The sequence below is a fragment of the Aquarana catesbeiana genome, linkage group LG07, assembly GCF_042186555.1.
Source record: "Aquarana catesbeiana isolate 2022-GZ linkage group LG07, ASM4218655v1, whole genome shotgun sequence".
Classification (NCBI taxonomy): Eukaryota; Metazoa; Chordata; class Amphibia; order Anura; family Ranidae; genus Aquarana; species Aquarana catesbeiana.
Window position 1 is genome coordinate 77,564,812 of NC_133330.1, and position 21,165 is coordinate 77,585,976.

Consider the following 21,165-nt stretch of genomic DNA (forward strand, 5'->3'; position numbering starts at 1 on the left):
TGTAACTATACGGTAATTCAAGAGAAACATTGGCATAGCATAATGAATAGGGTACATCCCAAACTCAGGAATAACCTACCACTCTACAGTGAATGCCGCAGCACCCAGATGCAGAGATGTTCAAGAAAAATATATAGAAAAATGGAGTTATCACTGTCGATGGATGGCGCATTAGGAGGTCTGATCTAGCCTTCATTGCAGTCTCTCAACCTACAGATAATGTCGAGGCAATCTCCCCCAAAGTGAAAAGTATTGATAGGTGACAGGAGCTATAAGTATAATAGACAAAGGCAAAGACAGAGGTGAAATCTATCTAAAATATCTTCCCATCAGCCATTTTATATGAGTATAGCATTGTGTAGGATTGTGCAAAAGTTTTTGCAGTCCATGACGCAGTGGTTTTTCCAATAATACAGTCCTATGTTTTTCATATACTAGGATCGCATATTACCTGGGAAGCTAAGACAAAAGAATCTCTCAGCAAGGGCCGGGCCTTTCCGTGATCCTTCATTGTAGAGGGAAATAGGGGTTATGCTGAATATTGTTTTCACTCCCTGTACTGCAGGAATAAAAAGACATTCTATTGGTCTTTTGAATATCATTACCTATAGATATAGGCATTTGCAGATCCTATATAGACAGTGCCTCAGTATAAGAGAACAAAAGTTAGAAGGGGAAGTGAACCAATACCTGTGTTAGGGTTCCGTAGATTCACCACTGCACACAGGAAGTATGGCGCCGACCGCCCACGCATGCGCACAGCGATGTGGTTACCACGCATGCGCGGGAACTATCCAGTAGATCGCCGCCCTGTGGAAAGCATGGCACATCCCCCCATAGCTGGGGGGGCGTTGCAGACACTGCTAGGACGGATGGTGGGACCTACGGACCCCTAACACAGGTATTGGCTCACTTCCCCTGCTAACTTTTGTTCCATACAGACCACTCTTATACTGAGGATTTTTGAGGGACGCCCACACAAATTTTTTTTTTTTAATTTGGTTCGGGGTTCCCCTTAATATTCCTACCAGACCCAAAGGGCCTGGTAATGGACTGGGGGGGACGGGGGGGGACCCATGCCATTTTTTTCAATGAGTTTTATCTATATTGCCGAGACCCGACAATTCATTACAGCCGCGATGTTAAATTACAATTTTTCCTTTCGAAATGTCATTTTGCTGTGGTACTGTTCTAAACACGGGAAAAATTCGCCACTTTACAGGCAAACTATAGACACCCCCCAGGCACGATATTTAAAGGAATATTTCATTTATATTGTCTCACTTTAAGCATTATTAAAATCACTGCTGCGGAAAAAACGGCCATTTTAAAAACATTTTTTTGCATTGATCCATGTCCCCTGGGGCAGGACCCGGGTCCCCAAACACTTTTTATGAAAATAACTTGCATATAAGCCTTTAAAATCAGCACTTTTGATTTTTCATGTTCGTGTCCCATAGACTTTAATGGTGTTCGTCCAAATTTTTTGCCTGTTCGCAAGTTCTGGTGCAAACCGAACCGGGAGGGGGGTGTTTGGCTCATCCTTAATTATGACACTGATAATCAGTGCCCTGATTATCAGTGCTGATGTCCCTTTTGTTGTAGAAGCCGGTTATCAGCTCTCTTCTTCTCTCCTCATGCTGTCAGCATGTTGAAAGGACTGCCAATAACCAGTTTCTGTTCATGTCTCTGATTGGACACAGCTGATCACGTGGTAAAGAGACATTGATTGGCTCTTTAGCGGGTGTGCATTGGGTGCGATCATGGGACGCTGTCATATGACGGCATCCCAGAACTAGTCAGCCACGCTGTAGCCCTAATTCAGCTATAGTGTAGTCAGCAATGGGTTAATATCAGTGATTCGTTTAAAGACTTGGAACATACACCTTCACAAACAAGGATGCATTGGAAGTTTTCAGAATCTCACAGATTATTATTAACATAAAAATTATGAAATTATAATTGCTATTTTTTATTTCTGATAAGCTAGAATTCACTTTCATTTCATTCTTTTACAGAAAAGTATGGAGAGAAAAATACTGTGGGCATGCATTGGTATATTGTTGTTTCACACAGCATGTCTTTTTCCTATGACGTCGCATTCAGACCATGGCAATGATTTTGGATCGGCTCAGTTTAATGCAGAAGATCCCCATTTTGTAATAGTTGGTAAGTAAAGTGCCATATCTTAATATTACCATTCGTATAGGTTTAGGTTTACACCATTGTAAGATGAACCCATGGTATGACTATATGCATTTAAGTTTTTGCATACCCTAAACAGTAAACAAGCAATAAATGAGCTTTTGAAAATCCACTCCTTCATTCACCTCTGTAATTGTATGTACTGCGGAGCAATACATCCTTAAAGTTCATGCAGAAGCACTGACACAGTAGTGACTTAAGAGCAGGTGGGAAAAACCACACCTCCCAGTGGGGAACACACTATTTGACACACCCAGTAGTACCCTATTGCTGCAGCATCCGGAACTCAAGAAGACAGCAAAGATTTACTCAGCAAAGATAGAACACAACTGAACTCATTCAGCTATGCCCCAAAGAAAGCACAAATCAGTAGTCAGCAATATTGCCTGTGGTCACTGTGCAGCTGATATCTCTCTATTTATGATTTGCTGAGGGAGATTTACTAATTCTGGTGCACACAGAATCTGGTGCACCTGTACATAATAACCAATCAGCTTCTAACTTCAGCTTGTTCAATTAAGCTTTGACAATAAAACCTGGTTTCTATGCACAGCTGCACTATATTCTATGTGCACCTGTTTTAGTAAATCTCCCCAACTGTGCCTTGTTCTGCAAAATTTTTCTCTGTGTGAAGGCAACCATAATGGTGGAGACAGGACTCTACTTCCTTTGCTGGTAAAGAGACAGTGAGAGGCAAATCAGTGAAATCACTAAATCTCACACATCTGTTAAAGGAGTTGTAACAGATTTTTTTTTAAAAATAAAAAACATGTTATACTTACCTCCTCTGTGCAACGGTGGTCCTGATCCTCCTCTTCTGGAGTACCCCAACAGGGAGCCACTTTGCATGGGGGCACTCATGCGGGCGCCCTCCCGAGTACTGCTGCAGAGTCCTTTGACACAAACAGCAAGACTCGGCCCCGCCCCCATCTCCCAAATCACTGGATTTGATTGACAGCAGCAGGAGCCAATGGCTACCGCTGCTATCAATCTATCCAATGAGAACCCGAGACAGCAGTTGGAGCTGCTGTGCTTGTCCCTGTTGATGAAACGATCGGGTTCAGGTAAGTAAAAGGGGGATCTGTGGGGGTGCTGCACTAGAATGCATTAAGGTGAAAAACCTTGAGGGTGTACAACCCCTTTAAGACTAGCAGTAAGAAGCAGTAGTGCCTGAGACCTTACATTGCAGAAATAAGATGCTACAGGTACAGAAGTGCCCAGGCACGCTCACATACCAGGAATAGGGATGAGCTTCGTGTTCGAGTCGAACCCATGTTCGACTCGAACATCGGCTGTTCGATCGTTCGCCGAATTGCGAACGTTATGGGCCGTTCGCGCTAAATTCGTGTGGCGCGTCACGGCCCATAATTCACTGCGGCATCGCAGTGCATTGCTGGCTGATGATTGGCCAAGCATGCACTATGACCCGCATGCTTGGCCAATCACAGCGCTGTCAGTAGAGAGAGCTGTAATTGGCCAAAGCCAGGGTGGCTTTGGCCAATTACGGCTCAGGGCATTTAGTACACACCCCACACTATATAAGGCCGCCTGCACGGCGGCCCTGTGTAGTGTGTGTTCCGGTGTGCTGAGAGATAGAGAGAGAGAGAGACAGTGTCATTTGATTTGAGTTAGATAGATTAGGCAGAACAGTCAGTCAGTTAGCTGCACTTACAGTGTATTGTGTATATATATGCATCCCAGGTGTTGCATATATATATATACACTGTATTCAGTTTAGCTAGATCCGTTCCTGTTATCTTCTATCTAGACTATTTACATTTAATGCAGTGCGTCCTGCTCACAGTGTTCAGCTAGATCCGTTCCTGTTATCTTCTAGACTATTTACATTTAGTGCAGTGCGTCCTGCTCACAGTGTTCAGCTAGATCCGTTCCTGCTATTTACATTTAGTGCAGTGCGTCCTGCTCACAGTGTTCAGCTAGATCCGTTCCTGTTAAATTCCTACTGACCGGCAGGCTTGTCTGGTTACAGTATATAAAGCTACCTGAAGAAAATTACAGGTGTTCTATTTGATCCTATTAGTACCACGGTCAGGCAGCTAGACTATTTACATTTAGTACAGTGCGTCCTGCTCACAGTGTACAGCTAGATCCGTTCCTGTTATCTTCCTACTGACAGGCAGGCTTGTCTGGTTACAGTATATAAAGCTACTTGAAGAAAATTACAGGTGTTCTATCCCAGCTTAGTGCAGCTACAGGCCATTAGTATGTCTGGAAGGCCAAGAAGGAGAGGGACAAAAAAGTGAGGTGAAATCTTCTGAAGAGGAGGAAAGACAGCAAAACAAATGTCACAGGGGTGATAACCCTTCCCTATGTTTTCCAAAAAGCTTAGAAAAGATTTTTTGGCTGGAGCTAAACACGTTAAAAATGTTCAAAATTACAAACAGATTCTACTTAACAACAAACCTACAGTCCCTGTCTTGTTTGCACCGCCTGTATACTGCTGTTCAGAGTATATAGGGCCTGGTGGCCCCACACCTTTCCTTATTTTAATTTGGGTGCGGGGTTCCCCTTAATATCCATACAAGACCCAAAGGGCCTGGTAATGGACTGGGGGGTACCCATGCCGTTTGTCTCACTGATTTTCATCCATATTGCCATGACCCGACATGACATTAAACCCGCAAGCAGTTTTAAATGAGATTTTTTCCTTTAAAAATGACATTTGGTGCAGGGACTGTTCTAAACATGGGAAACACGCGTCACTTTACAGGCATACTATAGACACCCCCCAGGTACGATATTTAAAGGAATATTTCACTTTTTTTTTTTTACTTTAAGCATCATTAAAATCACTGCTCCCGAAAAAACGGCCGTTTTTAAAAGTTTTTTTTGCATTGATACATGTCCCCTGGGGTAGGACCCGGGTCCCCAAACCCTTTTTAGGACAATACCATGCAAATTAGCCTTTAAAATGAGCACTTTTGATTTCGAACGTTCGAGTCCCATAGACGTCAATGGGGTTCTAACGTTCGTGCGAACTTTCGGTCCGTTCGCGGGTTCTGGTGCGAACCGAACCGGGGGGTGTTCGGCTCATCCCTAACCAGGAAGTGCACTGCTCTTATATTAGGGGAAATTCTAAACAAAAGGTACATTTTATGACACTACTTAGGCACAATTAACATTTCCAGATGTTCACTAAAAATAGCATATATTCACTTTTTGAGTTTAGCACTTGCAGATGGGTAAGCATAAACCTTTTTACAGGGTTAGTCTAGTCTCCTTTCGGCTAGCTAGGGATAGGGTTGATTTTACTGGCTTGTAAGTAGAACTGTTACAGGCTGGAAGTGAGCAGTTGTGAGCAAGGCAGCCATCAGAAATTTTTTGGGCCCCTTACACAGCTTTAGGCCTGGGCCCCCGCACCCCCCCCCCCCCAAGCCCTGACCACCAACATTCCCCAGGGCTTGCCTATGGGCCATCCTACCGAATCCGCACACCGGCCACCTCACCTGTACGAACTCAGCCCCCCCTCACCCAATCCTGTATATATATCAGCCCCTTACACACACCTGTATATATATCAGCCCCTCACACACACCTGCATATATGTCAGCCCCCCCACATGCACACACCTGTATATATGTCAGCCCCCGCCACACACACACACCTGTATATATGTCAGCCCCCGCCACACACACACACCTGTATATATGTCAGCCCCCCCACACACACACACCTGTATATATGTCAGCCCCCCCCCACACACCTGTATATATGTAAGCCCCCCACACACACCTGTATATTCTTCAGGAACCCCCCACACACACCTGTATATATGTCAGCCCCCCCCACACACACACACACCTGTATATATGTCAGCCCCCCACACACACCTGTATATATGTCAGCCCCCCCACACACACCTGTATATATGTCAGCCCCCCCCACACACCTGTATATATGTAAGCCCCCCACACACACCTGTATATTCTTCAGGAACCCCCCACACACACCTGTATATATGTCAGCCCCCCCCACACACACACACACACCTGTATATATGTCAGCCCCCCCACACACACCTGTATATATGTCAGCCCCCCACACACACCTGTATATATGTCAGCCCCCCCCCCACACACACACACACACCTGTATATATGTTAGCGCCCCCCCCCCCACACACACACCTGCATATATATGTCAGCGCCCCCACCCACCCACACACACACACACACACACCTGTATATATGTCAGCACCCCCCACACACACACACCTGCATATATATGTCAGCGCCCCCACCCCCACACACACACCTGTATATATGTTAGCGCCCCCCCACACACACACCTGCATATATATGTCAGCGCCCCCACCCCCCCACACACACATACGCCTGTATATATGTCAGCACCCCCCACACACACACGCCTGTATATATGTCAGCGCTCCCCCACGCACACACCTGTATATATATGTCAGCGCCCCCACACACACACCTGTATATATATGTCAGCGCCCCCACACACACACCTGTATATATGTCAGTTCCCCCCACGCACACACCTGTATATACATGTCAGCCCCCCCACACACATCCTACCGAATCCGCACACCAGCCACCTCACCTGTACGCACTCAGCCCCCCCAATCCTGTATATTTGTCAGCCGCACCCAAACCTGTATATTTGTCAGCCCCCATCACACCTGTATATATGTCAGCGCCCCCACACACACACACACACACACACACCTGTATATATGTCAACCCCCCCCACACACACACACCTGTATATATGTCAGTGCCCCCCACGCACACACCTGTATATATGTCAGCGCCCCCACACACACACCTGTATATATGTCAGCGCCCCCATACACACCTGTATATATGTCAGCGCCCCCACACACACATCTGTATATATGTCAGCGCCCCCACACATACACGCCTGTATATACGTGTCAGCCCCCCCCACACACATCCTACCGAATCCGCACACCAGCCACCTCACCTGTACGCACTCAGCCCCCCCAATCCTGTATATTTGTCAGCCGCCCCCAAACCTGTATATTTGTCAGCCCCCATCACACCTGTATATATGTCGCCCCCCCCACACACACACCTGTATATATATGTCAGCCCTCCTTACACACACACACCTGTATAAGGCAGCCCCCACTCACACACACCTGTATATATGTCAGCCCCCCACACACATGCCTGTATATATGTCAGCCCCCCACACACATGCCTGTATATATGTCAGCTCCCCCCACACACACACCTGTATATATGTCAGCCCCCCCCCACACACACCTGTATATATGTCAACCCCCTCCCCACACACACCTGTATATATGTCAGCCCCCCACACACACCTGTATATATGTCAGCCCCCCACACACACCTGTATATATGTCAGCCCCCCCACACACACCTGTATATATGTCAGCCCCCCTCACACACCTGTATATATGTCAGCCCCCCTCACACACCTGTATATATGTCAGCCCCCCCACACACACACACCTGTATATATATGTCAGCGCCCCCACCCCCCCACACACACACCTGTATATATGTCAGCCCCCCCACACACATGCCTGTATATATATCAGTGCCCCCCACGCACACACCAGTATATGTCAGCGCCCCCCACGCACACACCTGTATATATGTCAGCGCCCCCACACACACACCTGTATATATATGTCAGCGCCCCCACACACACACACCTGTATATATGTCAGCGCCCCCACACACACACCTGTATATATATGTCAGCGCCCCCACACACACACCTGTATATATGTCAGCGCCCTCCACGCACACACCTGTATATATGTCAGCGCCCCACACACACACACCTGTATATATGTCAGCCCCCACACACACACCTGTATATATGTCAGCACCCACACACACACACCTGTATATATGTCAGCCCCCCCCACACACACCTGTATTTACGTCACCCCCCCCACATACCTGTATATATGTCAGCCCCCCCATACACACACACCTGTATATATATGTCAGCGCCCCCATCCCCACACACATACACTTGTATATATGTCAGCCCCCCCACACACGCCTGTATATATGTCATCGCCCTCCACACACACAGGCCTGTATATATGTCATCGCCCCCCACACACACGCCTTTTATATATGTCATCGCCCCCCACACACATGCCTGTATATATGTCAACGCCCCCCACACAAACACCTGTATATATGTCAGCCCCCCTCACACACCGGTATATATGTCAGCCCCCTCACACACCTGTATATATGTCAGCCCCCCACACACACACCTGTATATATATGTCAGCGCCCCCACCCCCCCACACACACACCTGTATATATATGTCAGCGCCCCCCCCACACACACCTGTATATATATGTCAGCGCCCCTACCCCCACACACACACACCTGTATATATGTCAGCCCCCACACACACACACCTGTATATATGTCAGCGCCCCATACACACACCTGTATATATGTCAGCGCTCCCCACGCACACACCTGTATATATGTCAGCGCCCCCACACACACACCTGTATATATATATGTCAGCGCCCCACACACACCTGTATATATGTCAGCGCCCCCACACACACCCCTGTATATATGTCAGTGCCCCCCACGCACACACTTGTATATATGTCAGCACCCCCCCCACACACACCTGTATATATATGTCAGCACCCCCCACGCACACACCTGTATATATGTCAGCGCCCCCCACACACACACCTGTATATATATGTCAGCGCCCCCACACACACACCTGTATATATGTCAGCCCACCCACACACACCTGTATTTACATCACCCCCCCACACACCTGTATATATGTCAGCCCCCCCACACACACACACACCTGTATATCTGTCAGCGCCCCCACACACACACACCTGTATATATATGTCAGCGCCCCCATCCCCACACACATACACTTGTATATATGTCAGCCCCCCCACACACACGCCTGTATATATGTCAGCGCCCCCCATACACACACACGCCTGTATATATGTCATCGCCCCCCACACACATGCCTGTATATATGTCATCGCCCCCCACACACACGCCTGTATATATGTCAATGCCCCCCACACACACACCTGTATATATGTCAGCGCCCCCACACACACACACCTGTATATATTTTAGCGCCCCCACACACATCTGTATATATGTCAGCGCCCCCCACACACTCCTGTATATATGTCAGCGCCCCCCCCACACACAATGTAGATACTTGCCAGCACACCAAGGATCAGCACAGGATGGTGTCCAAACGATTTAGTTTATTGCAACGTTTCAGAGTCACGCAGATCCCCTTCGACAGGCACATGCCTGATGAAGGGGTCCTGCGTGACTCCAAAACGTTGCACCTCTTTGTGTTGTGATCATGCAATAAACTAAATTGTTTGGACGCCATCCTGTGCTGATCCTTGGTGTGCTGGCAAGTATCTACATTGTGACTTGAACCAGTATCCAGCTGGTTGTTGCTGCAGCACCCAACCTTTAGAGCTTATACCAGGAACGTGTGCGATGGGAATATGAAACATTACCCCCCCACACACACACACCTGTATATATGGTAGCCCTACACAAATCTGTACACACACAAGCCTCTGGCCCCTCCCTGTACACAAACAGCCCCCATCCCTTACCTTCACAGCCCCTACTTGTAACTTCCTACCTGGTCCCAACTCGTTTTCACAAAGCTGACATGTTACTGAGAAACATAGTACAGGCAGAACACTATCACATGAGGGGTGCACATGCGCATAGTAGTCAAGTCACAGGTGGCAGTAAAGAGCTCGATGTCTGAGTCAATGACACAAGAACAGCAGAAACTGTGAGATCGTTTCTGTAATGCACAGCATGGATCCCCTTCACTCGTCCTGCCTTCTTTGGCCCAGGCGGGCCCCTCGGGCCGGGGGCCCTTACAGTTGTAACGGCTGTACCCCCCTGATGGTGGCCCTGGTTGTGACCACACTAAACAAAATAGGAAAGTACAGTATGTATAATGATCAAATAAAAACTTGCTAGCCCAGATAAACTGTTTTCCCTAGAAGAAGCCAAATGAGTAGACAGATATCTACCTTTTCATTTCCTATTAACCTAAAATGTATTTAAATCTAAAGTACCCCCACCCTCCAAAGTTTGGCATATTTGATATTCAAAACTCAAGTCTGGAAATTCACGTTATCACTTAATAAGGGAAAATGTTAAAAAGTACATTATAAAAATTGGGCCAGTTTTAATGACCTACAGTAAAGGTGATTAACTAAAATAGAGTTAACCCACAAAAATAATTGTGATATTAGCCATATTAGTAAAATAATAAACCTTTTAGGATAATTGGCCCTGTATTTTCTATACAGAATAGATTGTCAAAGTGGCAAACTGGAAACAATATTAACTGCTTCCGGACCACCACTATACATATACTGCGGCAGGGCGGCCGGGCTGCGCGAAACAAGGTACCTGTATGTTGTTACCTGTCGCACATGCGCCAATGGAGCCACTCTTCCACTGTGATTGGCAATAGCAACCAGGACCCACCTATCATTCGTAGGGGAGGCAGGACTGCAGTCTGCCTATGTAAACAAGGCAGACTGTCGTTCTGTCACAGAGGAAGACAAAGATCTTGTGTTCCTACTAATTGGGAACATAGATGTCTCGGTTCCTCCAGTCAGACCACCCCCCCCCCACAGTTAGAAAGCATTCCCTAGGAGCACGCTTAACCCCCTGATGTTAACCCCTTCCATGCCAGTGTCTTTTATACAGCGACAGTGCCTTTTTTTAGGTCATTGTCATGTCACTGGTCCCCAAAAAGTGTCACTTAGTGTCCAATCCGTCCACCGCAATGTCGTAGTCCCACTAAAAATCGCTGATTGCCACCATTACTAGTAAAAATAAAAATGCCATAAAAATATCACATAGTTTATAGACGCAATAACATTTGCCCAAACCAATCAATATACGCTTATTGTGATTTTTTTTTTTACCAAAAATATGTAGCAGAAAACATATTGGCCTAAATTGATGAAGAAATTTGATTTTTTAAATTTTTTTATTGGATATGTTTTATAGCAAAAAAGTAAAAAATATTGTTATTTTTTCCAAATTTTTGGTCTTTTTTTTTGTTGATAGCACAAAAGTTAAAAACCGCAGAGATGATCAAATACCACCAAAAGAAAGCTCTATTTGTAGGAAAAAAAGGACATTAATTTTGTTTGGGTACAACGTCGCATAAACGTGCAATTGTCAGGTAAAGTAACACAGTGACATATCGCAAAAAATGACCTGGTCTTCAAGGGGGTAAAACCTTCCAGGGCTGAAGTGGAAATGACCAATTTGCCCCATAATCTCCATTTTATTTATGGAATTTCCCCATGTCCTCAAAATTGTTTCCTGACCAGAATTTCCCTTATTCTTCGGCATGGAGGTTGGAGAAATCTGAGCCAGCTCAGCTATACTACCTTCTTAGACAGGAAGTCTGTTTTTGGTTTGTACTATTCTATTATGGGAGAAAAAGTTCCACAATCCACTAGCTTCAAATGACAAACATTATTTTGAAAACTGCTTGAAGACCGGACTGTTTCATCCCCTACCTACCCAGGTAATTTTTTCAGTTTTCAGCACTGTCACACTTTGAATGACACTTACTTCAATGGACAACACTATACCTACACAAATTTTTAATGTTTTTTTTTTAAGACAGATGGAGCTTTATTTGAGTGGTATTTAATCGCCAGTGGGGCTTTTATTTTGAGCTATAACAAGGAAAAAAAGACTAAAATGCAAAAAAAATATTTTTTTCTTAGTTTCTGTTTTAAAAAATAATCTTTCTTTATTAATTGAGACCAAAATGCGTTTTGCTACATTTCTTTGATAAAAAAAAGAAAAACAAATGGGTGTATATTATTTAGTCTACAAACGGTATATACTGTATATTTCAAAATGTATCAATCCTGATGTACTGACAGCCTATCTCATTTCTTGAGGTCCCAAATTGTCAGGACAGTACAAATAGCCCCTTTTTGAAAAGTAGATAGTCCAAGGTACTAAGTAAGAGGCATGGTGGGTTTTTTGAAGTTGTAATGTTTTTGTCACAAATTTTAGGAAAATGAAGAAATGCAAATACTTTCAATTATACCCCAAAACAAATTCTGCTAATCCTCCCGAGTATTGCAATAACACACGAGTGGGACTTTTTTACAGTCTAAACGTAGATATTTGCCAGCACACCAAAGGATCAGCACAAAGTGGCGTTCAAACAGTTTAATTTATTGCATGATCACAACACAAGAAGGTGCAATGTTTCGGAGTCACGCAGTCATCACACGCCTGACGAAGGGGTCCTGCGTGACTCCGAAACATTGCACCTTCTTGTGTTGTGATCATGCAATAAATTAAAACGTTTGGACGCCACTTTGTGCTGATCCTTGGTGTGCTGGCAAATATCTACGTTGTGACTTGAACCAGTATCCAGCTGGTTGTTGCTACAGCACCCAAACATTTAGAGCTTATACCAGGATTGTGTGCGATGGGAATATGAAGTATTATTTTTTACAGCCTAGACACATAGAGGGGCCCAAACTCCAAGGAGCGTTCTAGGGGCATACATTTTATATCTAACTTCCTGACTACCTATCACATTTTTGGAGCACCTGGGGCTATAGGACAGTGGAAAAATCCACAAAATCACCACATTGTTTAGAGTAAACACCTCAAGGTATTTTTAATAGGCATGGTGAGTTTTTTGAAGACCTACCTTTTTTGCTACAAGTTTTTGGGCAATGCAGAAAAAGAATATTTTTTTTTTTTTTACACAAAGTTGTCAATTTAATAAAACATTTTTCCCACACAGCATAGGCATACTTAGAATGTCACCCCAAAACACATTCTGCCACTCCCCCTGAATATGGGGATACCAAACGTGTGAGACTTTTTCAGTGTTCAAACTGATTATCTACTGAACATTGCATCACAAAAATCAACCAATTGTATCAAAAAAAGTGTACTGTGTACCATTCTATATGTGTCAATGAATCTTCCAATAAAAACTTTGTAAACAAAAAAAAAAAAAAGTGTACTGTAATGGTCACCTTTGTATAAATGGTCAGGTAATATAGATTGGTGTAGCATCACGTATAGCAGTCCTCATTCCTATAAGCTATGCAAGCTTAGCCTACTGCTATGTGGCTGCCCCCTAGGAATGCCATGTTCACTGGCCAGGAAGTACAGAAGACTGAAGAAAGGAGGAACAGAACAATTTCTTGTGGTTCCAGGAGTGCAGTTGTCCTTAGGGGATGGCTGGGATGGTGTCTCATCGGAATATAGTTAGTGGGATATGGGACCTGTGTGATGTTATCAGGAACACTGTTGTTGGAATACACAGGTCTGAAGACACGGACTAGTGTGGTGGTGATCAGGAAAACTGTTGTTAGCAACACTAGTCTTGTGTGGTGGTGTAAGGAACTCTGGGGTTGATTTACTAAAACTGGAGCATGCAAAAATTTGGTGCACTCCTGCTTAGAAACCAATCAGCTTCCAGGTTTTATTAAACAAGCTAAAGCTAGAAGCTGATTGACTACTATGTACAGCTGCACAAGATTTTGCACTCTTCAGTTTCAGTAAATCAACTCCATTCTTTCTAGCTACACTGGTCTGAGGACACTGCGACTTGCTACAGTATTAAGGCTTGTCCACACATGAAGTTAGGGGGAGTTAAAACACGGCGTTTGAGCAGAGGTTTTACCACACCCCCTTCAACTGCTACCCCTTTTAGCTGCAGAAGCTGACGATATGGATGTAAATACGCCATGGCTGCAGTGTTTTGCTTTGCAGCCATAGCAAGAATCTATATCGAAAAACAACAAAAACAAGAGAAGGGCGCACTGACCTAGTGCAATTCCATTATAAACATTTATTAAAAGATAAAAAGTGACACACATGCAGTAATACTCACAAATGCATGATGTATACATGCATATTAAAGCTTGACTGGCACGTTTCAAGGGGGAACCCCCTTCCTCAGAGCCACTCTGGCTCCGAGGAAGAGGGTTCTCCCTCGAAATGTGTCAGTAAAGCCATCACTGACTCCATCTGGTCTCCTTGCACTATTGGAGCCTTCAAGCAGTCCTGGAGACGACTTGTCTTCATTTTGCTTTGATATGTGTGTATACATCTTGCGTTTTTGAGTATTATGTGTGTCACTTTTTATCTTTTAATAAATGTTAATAATGGATTTGCACTAGGTTGGTGTGCCCTTCTCTTTTTTTCGTTGTTTTTCAGTATATTTGGATAACCATGGTCCTGAGAGGGCGGCAAGACCCTAGGCTTTGACAATAAGGACTAGACACACTTCCTTCCCTTAAGCATTATACCTAAGTGCAGGAGGGTTACTTTCTTGGATTTACAGGAATTTATACCCTCTGTTGCTTTCGGCAGGTGTAGTGCCCACCAATCATGACTCATTTAAGTGAATGGTGGTGTTTGGTCCTAGGGGTTAAAGCAGGCAGGAAGCAGGCAATACACCACCTCACCACCTGTCAAATGCTCTATGAAGAGTGATCCAAACACATATCACTCTTCAGAGAGCCCCACATATGTGAACAATGCCTTATGATGGCATTAGGACTTATGTGGTGGTGATTGGGAACACTGAGACTGGCTGCACTGACATTTACTGCTGTGGCGGTGATCACCTACAATGGCTGGCTGCACTGACAGTGATATCAGAGCAGCTAGCTATTGTAGGTGATCACCGCCAAAGCAGCACAACATCACCATAGTGATTCTTCACTACTCCGGTGATAGTATGTAAAAAAAAAATTGACAAACATTGTTTTGTTTACATTCAGCTTGCCTGTGGCCTACCTCGTAACTGTAGACAATAAGTACTAACAAAGAAGGCATCTGCTCTTCAAGCTATGGTAGCTGTATGAACCAGGCCCAAGGACTTAGGGTTTGACATGTCAGGATAAGAAATTTACATAAACTTCTATTTGTTCTGTTAACCGATGTTTTAATTTACAACGCCTTGAAAAAGTACAAAAATAATAATTTTAATTATACATCTCTAGCAGACTAATGAGAACAGTAATATAGAAAGGAGTAGCTGGACCATTGCATATTCTTCTTAAGGATTAGAGTAATTTATAAAAATTATTTTTTATATTATTTTAGCTCTACCTTTCAACTTTGATTTTTATGATATGAACAAGGATGGTGTTATAACGCTGGCTGAACTGTCAAATGTCACAGAAACTCAGATAGATGATGCAAATGAACCATTTAAAAGTGCTGACAGAAACGGTAAGATTATTTACTAATTAACACGTAAAGCTAATGTATTTTCTATTATTTATACCCTTTCTTCAAAGGCCAGTTAACACTAATATGGCCAGAGATTACTGATACCTAAATGCTAGGCCCAATTTTGCAGTGTCACCATATATCAGTTAAAGCCCCATACACACTATCAGATTTTCTGCTGATTTTTTCCTTCAGATTTACCAAAACCATATAATATGAGGTCAAACCTTAGGAGTTTCAATTTGTATGCAATCAGGCAGGCTCTTGCACTACATGGTTTTTGGTAAATCTGAAGACAAAAATCAGCAGAAAATCTGATAGTGTGTATGGGGCTTTAACTTGACAATAACACTGTAACTAATTGTAACACCTACAGTACAGTGGCTTGCGAAAGTATTCGGCCCCCTTGAACTTTTCAACCTTTTGCCACATTTCAGGCTTCAAACATTAGGATATAAAATTTTAATTTTTTGTGAAGAATCACCAACAAGTGGGACACAATTGTGAAGTGGAACGAAATCTATTGGATATTTTAAACTTTTTTAGCAATTAAAAAACTGAAAAGTGGTGCGTGCAAAATGATTCGGCCCCTTTACTTTCAGTGCAGCAAACTCACTCCAGAAGTTCAGCGAGGATCTCTGAATGATCCAATGTTGTCCTAAATGACTGATGGTGATAAATAGAATCCACCTGTGTGTAATCAAGTCTCTGTATAAATGCACCTGCTCTGTGATAGTCTCAGGGTTCTGTTGAAAGCGCAGAGAGCATCATGAAGACCAAGGAACACACCAGGCAGGTCCGTAATACTGTTGTGGAGAAGTTTAAAGCCGGATTTGGATACAAAAAGATTTCCCAAGCTTTAAACATCCCAAGGAGCACTGTGCAAGCGATCATTTTGAAATGGAAGGAGTATCAGACCACTGCAAATCTACCAAGACCTGGCTGTCCCTCTAAACTTTCAGTTCAGACAAGGAGAAGACTGATCAGAGATGCAGCCAAGAGGCCCGTGATCACTCTGGATGAACTGCAGAGAACTACAGCTGAGGTGGGAGAGTCTGTCCATAGGACAACAATCAGTCGTACACTGCACAAATCTGGCCTTTATGGAAGAGTGCCAAGAAGAAAGCCATTTCTCAAAGATATCCATAAAAAGTCTCGTCTAAAGTTTGCCACAAGCCACCTGGGAGACACACCAAACATGTGGAAGAAGGTGCTCTGGTCCGATGAAACCAAAATCGAACTTTTTGGCCACAATGCAAAACGATATGTTTGGCGTAAAAGCAACACAGCTCATCACACTCAACACACCATCCCCACTGTCAAACATGGTGGTGGCAGCATCATGGTTTGGGCCTGCTTTTCTTCAGCAGGGACAGGGAAGATGGTTAAAATTGAGGGGAAGATGGATGCAGCCAAATACAGGACCATTCTGGATGAAAACCTGTTGGAGTCTGCAAAAGACCTGAAACTGGGACGGAGATTTATCTTCCAACAAGACAATGATCCCAAACATACAGCAAAATCTACAAAGGAATGGTTCACAAATAAACGTATCCAGGTGCTAGAATGGCCAAGTCAAAGTCCAGACCTGAATCCAATCGAGAATCTGTGGAAAGAGCTGATAACTGCTGTTCACAAACGCTCTCCATCCAACCTCACTGAGCTCGAGCTGATTTGCAAGGAAGAATGGGCAAGAATTTCAGTCTCTCGATGTGCAAAACTGATAGAGACATACCCCAAGCGACTTGCAGCTGTAATCGCAGCAAAAGGTGGCTCTACAAAGTATTAACGCAAGGGGGCCGAATAATTTTGCACGCCCCACTTTTTATTTTTTTATTAGTTAAAAAAAGTTTCAAAAATCCAAAAGATTTCGTTCCACTTCATAATTGTGTCCCACTTGTTGGTGATTCTTCACAAAAAATAAAATTTTTATATCTTTATGTTTGAAGCCTGAAATGTGGCAAAAGGTTGAAAAGTTCAACGGGCTGAATACTTTCGCAAGCCACTGTATATGTTTAAGGACATATACGACTTTTTTTTGGTACACTGTTTTAATAAAAACCCATCTATGCTTTATTATAGCAGACGAATTCCCTAAAAATATTTAGTTTTGTTTCAAGGTAAGGTATTTTTATTGCTGTAATTGCATCTGACAATTACAGTATAAAAAGAGAAGTACGGTCAAAGCTTTTTTTGGCCATACTTCTTTTTTGGGTCATGGGAGTGCACTTAATTTTGCTTTCCTGTGACCCAGAATCAGCTGACAGCAGGCTAAAGCCCGTTGTACACTGACGTCACAGAGTTTCTCCAGGCTTTAGAAGGATCCCAATCATGTTTTCAGGAACCACCCGAATATCTGTTTGACATTTGGCTCAGCATCTGAGAGTTGGAGCCAGCTGTTCCTGCCCCCTCCCTAACCCAGCACTCCAATAAGCGCTGGAGGGCAGTCCGAGCGGACCAAGAACTGAGTGATCAGCAGCCATGTGATTGTTCAGTTCTTGGGCTTAGAGCCAGCAGGAGACAGCTGCAGCATTAGACTGATGCTGCACCATGGAGGTGAGTATTGATGTCATACGCCTCCTTTAAATAAATTAACATTGACATTTTCAAGCTGCAATGGCATCTTCAATGCCATGTGCAGACTTTGAGGTTTTTTTTGCAATTGAAGCCTCCAGCCTACATGTGATAGCTGGCGTAGAAATTACATGATCAGGAACCACTTTCCCGATCTCTGTGCAGGTTGGTGTGAACAAGCCCTAACTTTTAATGTTTGTACTGTACATGTTTGTCCATGTATGTATAACGTTGCCTATATTTTCTTTTCTAGGGGATCATCTTCTATCAGAAAAAGAATTTCAAGATGCCCCTTGGGTATTTGTTATTCCTTAGGCTAGTATAAACTTCAGAGGATCGTTACTAAGGAAAAACAGAGGCCTTTTAAAGTAAAACACTAGTGCAAATGTTTTACAACTTTTGGATAGATTAGAGAATTGTTTGAAACTCCATACTGCTATACCCACTTGGGAGATTGGCCACCACTTCCTGTCCCAAAGGCACAGCAGGAATGAGAAGAAATCTCAATAAAGTGAAAGGAAGAAATGCTCCCCTAGGCACCAGGTGGTTTGGAATCCCCAAGCAAGGACTCGGATATCAGTATAAACCAGAAATAAAATTGTCAAGAGTTATTTGTTAAGGCACCTCTGTCACTTGCAAAAATCATTAAAATATGGGCTGCCAATAAAGAAAAAACTATGCCCTCGCTACTAACCTTTGCTGTCTTGAAGACCTTTAGTGGCTAAAGGATCTTTTATATCCAACACACTTTTGGGTGTGTTGGATCCCAATTCTCCATGAAATACTGAAGTTTGATCCATTAGCATCTACCTCACTATTGTGTCCTGTAGTGACTTAGCATATTAAACCACTGTGCTTAGTGGAGGACTAGACATCGAACACACCCAGATGTGTCAGATGCTAACTATTTTTCAGCAAACCTAGCTCTTCAAGAGATGGAAGATTGTCAACAAGAAAGGCAAGACTTTCCTTTACAGTGCTATTTCCTTTCCAGCTGTTATTTTCACATTTTCATTTTAGCGGCAGAGTTGCTAAATGCCTCTCAATGAATTGGGGTTCAAAATTATTTGGCAATCAATTTGCTATAAGCAAATTGATTAACAATGCATTTTAACTGATAATTTCAGGCTGTTATTTAGAAAAAATGAGGGAAAAAATTCCTTCCTGATCCCCCAGGAGGCATATTCTCTGAATCAACTACCCCTGGTGTTAACTTTTATTATCCAGTTATATTTTATGCTGTTAAGAATGCATTCAGCTCTTTTTTTTAAACAATCTACTGAGGTGGACAGAACTAGTTCTTGAGGGAGGCCTATTCCGCATTTTCACTGCTCTCACTGTGAAGAAGCCTTTCCGTATGTGAAGGTTAGATCTCTTTTCCTCCAGATATAAGGAGCAGTGGTGGACCAGAATGCAGGGCGCAGGGGCACAGCCCCCATATCCATGCGTCCAACCCTCTAATCTACATGCAGGCGCCTGACGCATAGATTATAATGGGTTTATTTATTTTAAGCATGTGAATAGAGCCAGAGGCTCTAATAGTCTTAAAAAAAGGATGGGATCGGGGCCGCGAGCCCACACAGTTGTGTGACAATAGCGAATGAATATTCGCTATTGTCACACTAATTCTCCTCCTGGCCAATCAGGAAGCAGGTCTTGAGACCCGTTACCTGATTGGCCGAAAGGAGGAGCAAACCTATTGGCCTAGGAGGAAGAGGGAGGAGACACACAGCCGCCGTGATGCTAAGGAGGAGACGCAGGGGAAGCCATCGCCCGGAGGGAATCACTGCCTGCGCCAAAGATGGAGTAAGTGCAGCCACCACTGATAAGGCGTGCCCCCTTATTCTCTGTTATGACCTCAAAGTGAATAACTCTACACTAAGTTCACTATTTGGACCCCTTATGTATTTATACATGTTGATCATATCCTCCTTTAATCTCCTCTTCTCTAAAGAGAATAAATTCAATTCAGCTAATCTTTCCTCATAGCTGAGCTCCTCCCAGAGTCTAGTCTTGGGAGGGGCACTGCCAGAAAATATGTTTTTTTGCAAGCAATTTATTGGGGAAATGGCTGGTGTTGGCGCTTCAATCATCCTGGCACCATGGTTGTTATGGTGTCAGGATGATTGAACCGCATTATTTTATTATTACATTGTTGTAAAACATGAAATAGTTCAACTCACCATAATGCAGAATCAGTGGGAGCCCTGAGCGTGTCACTTGCCACTGTCGCCTGTCACCAGATGTGGATTGTCACTTGCCATGTCACCTGCCACATGTTGCGGATTGTCACTTGCCAAGTCACCTGCCACATGTTGCGGATTGTCACTTGCCACGTCACCTGCCACACGTTGCTGGCTGTCACTTGCCTACCGCCAGATGCAGATTGTCACTTGCCACGTCACCTGCCACATGTTGCGGACTGTCACTTACCATGTCACCTGCCACATGTTGCAGATTGTCACTTGCCACGTCACCTGCCACATGTTGCGGATTGTCACTTGCCACGTCACCTGCCACACGTTGCTGGTTGTCACTTGCCTGCCACCAGATGCGGATTGTCACTTGCCACGTCGCCTGCCACAAGTTGCGGACTGTCACCTGCTGCTAAGGTGGGGATTGTCTTTTGCTGTGTCCCAGAGTCAGGCAGCAGAGAGATGATCTAATCTCTCTGCTGCCCACAGCTGCCTGCACAGTGAGGGTGGGTGGTGAGAGATGATGTCGGTTTCCCCTACAAAATCTGTCTCCCCTGGCTCTCGGCTGAGATCGGAACTCTGCGCCCCCAGCCCTCTGCACCAATGCTCCTCTTACTCTGCCCCGAATGCACGGGGGAGGGGGCGGTAGAAAGATGATTAGAATTCGGGGAGAGTAGGAGGAGCAGAGGTGCATAGGGCTGGAGAGGCGGAGTTCGGATCTCAGCCGAGACTGAGAGCCAGGGGAAACAGATTTTGTTAGGGAAACCGATCTCGGCACAACACCGGACCGCCCACTCTCTCACCCACCCGCTCTCTCACCCGCATCTAATTTCTCGGGGGGAGGGCAATTGCCGTGTTGCCCCCCCCCCTGGACCCACCCCTG

At 44.4% G+C, this 21,165-nt stretch overlaps 1 protein-coding gene across 1 annotated transcript in view; it reads left to right on the forward strand.

The window, feature by feature from the left end:
- Positions 1–18,750, forward strand: part of LOC141102431 (EF-hand calcium-binding domain-containing protein 1-like) — a 35,555-nt gene extending 16,805 nt beyond the window's left edge. The window contains exons 2-4 of the mRNA XM_073591382.1: positions 2,019–2,169; positions 15,385–15,513; positions 18,341–18,750. Coding sequence (XP_073447483.1) covers positions 2,025–2,169; positions 15,385–15,513; positions 18,341–18,402 — 336 coding nt within the window. The 5' untranslated portion in view covers positions 2,019–2,024 and the 3' untranslated portion in view covers positions 18,403–18,750. The remainder of the gene's footprint in view (positions 1–2,018; positions 2,170–15,384; positions 15,514–18,340) is intronic.
- Positions 18,751–21,165: the final 2,415 nt, after the last annotated feature.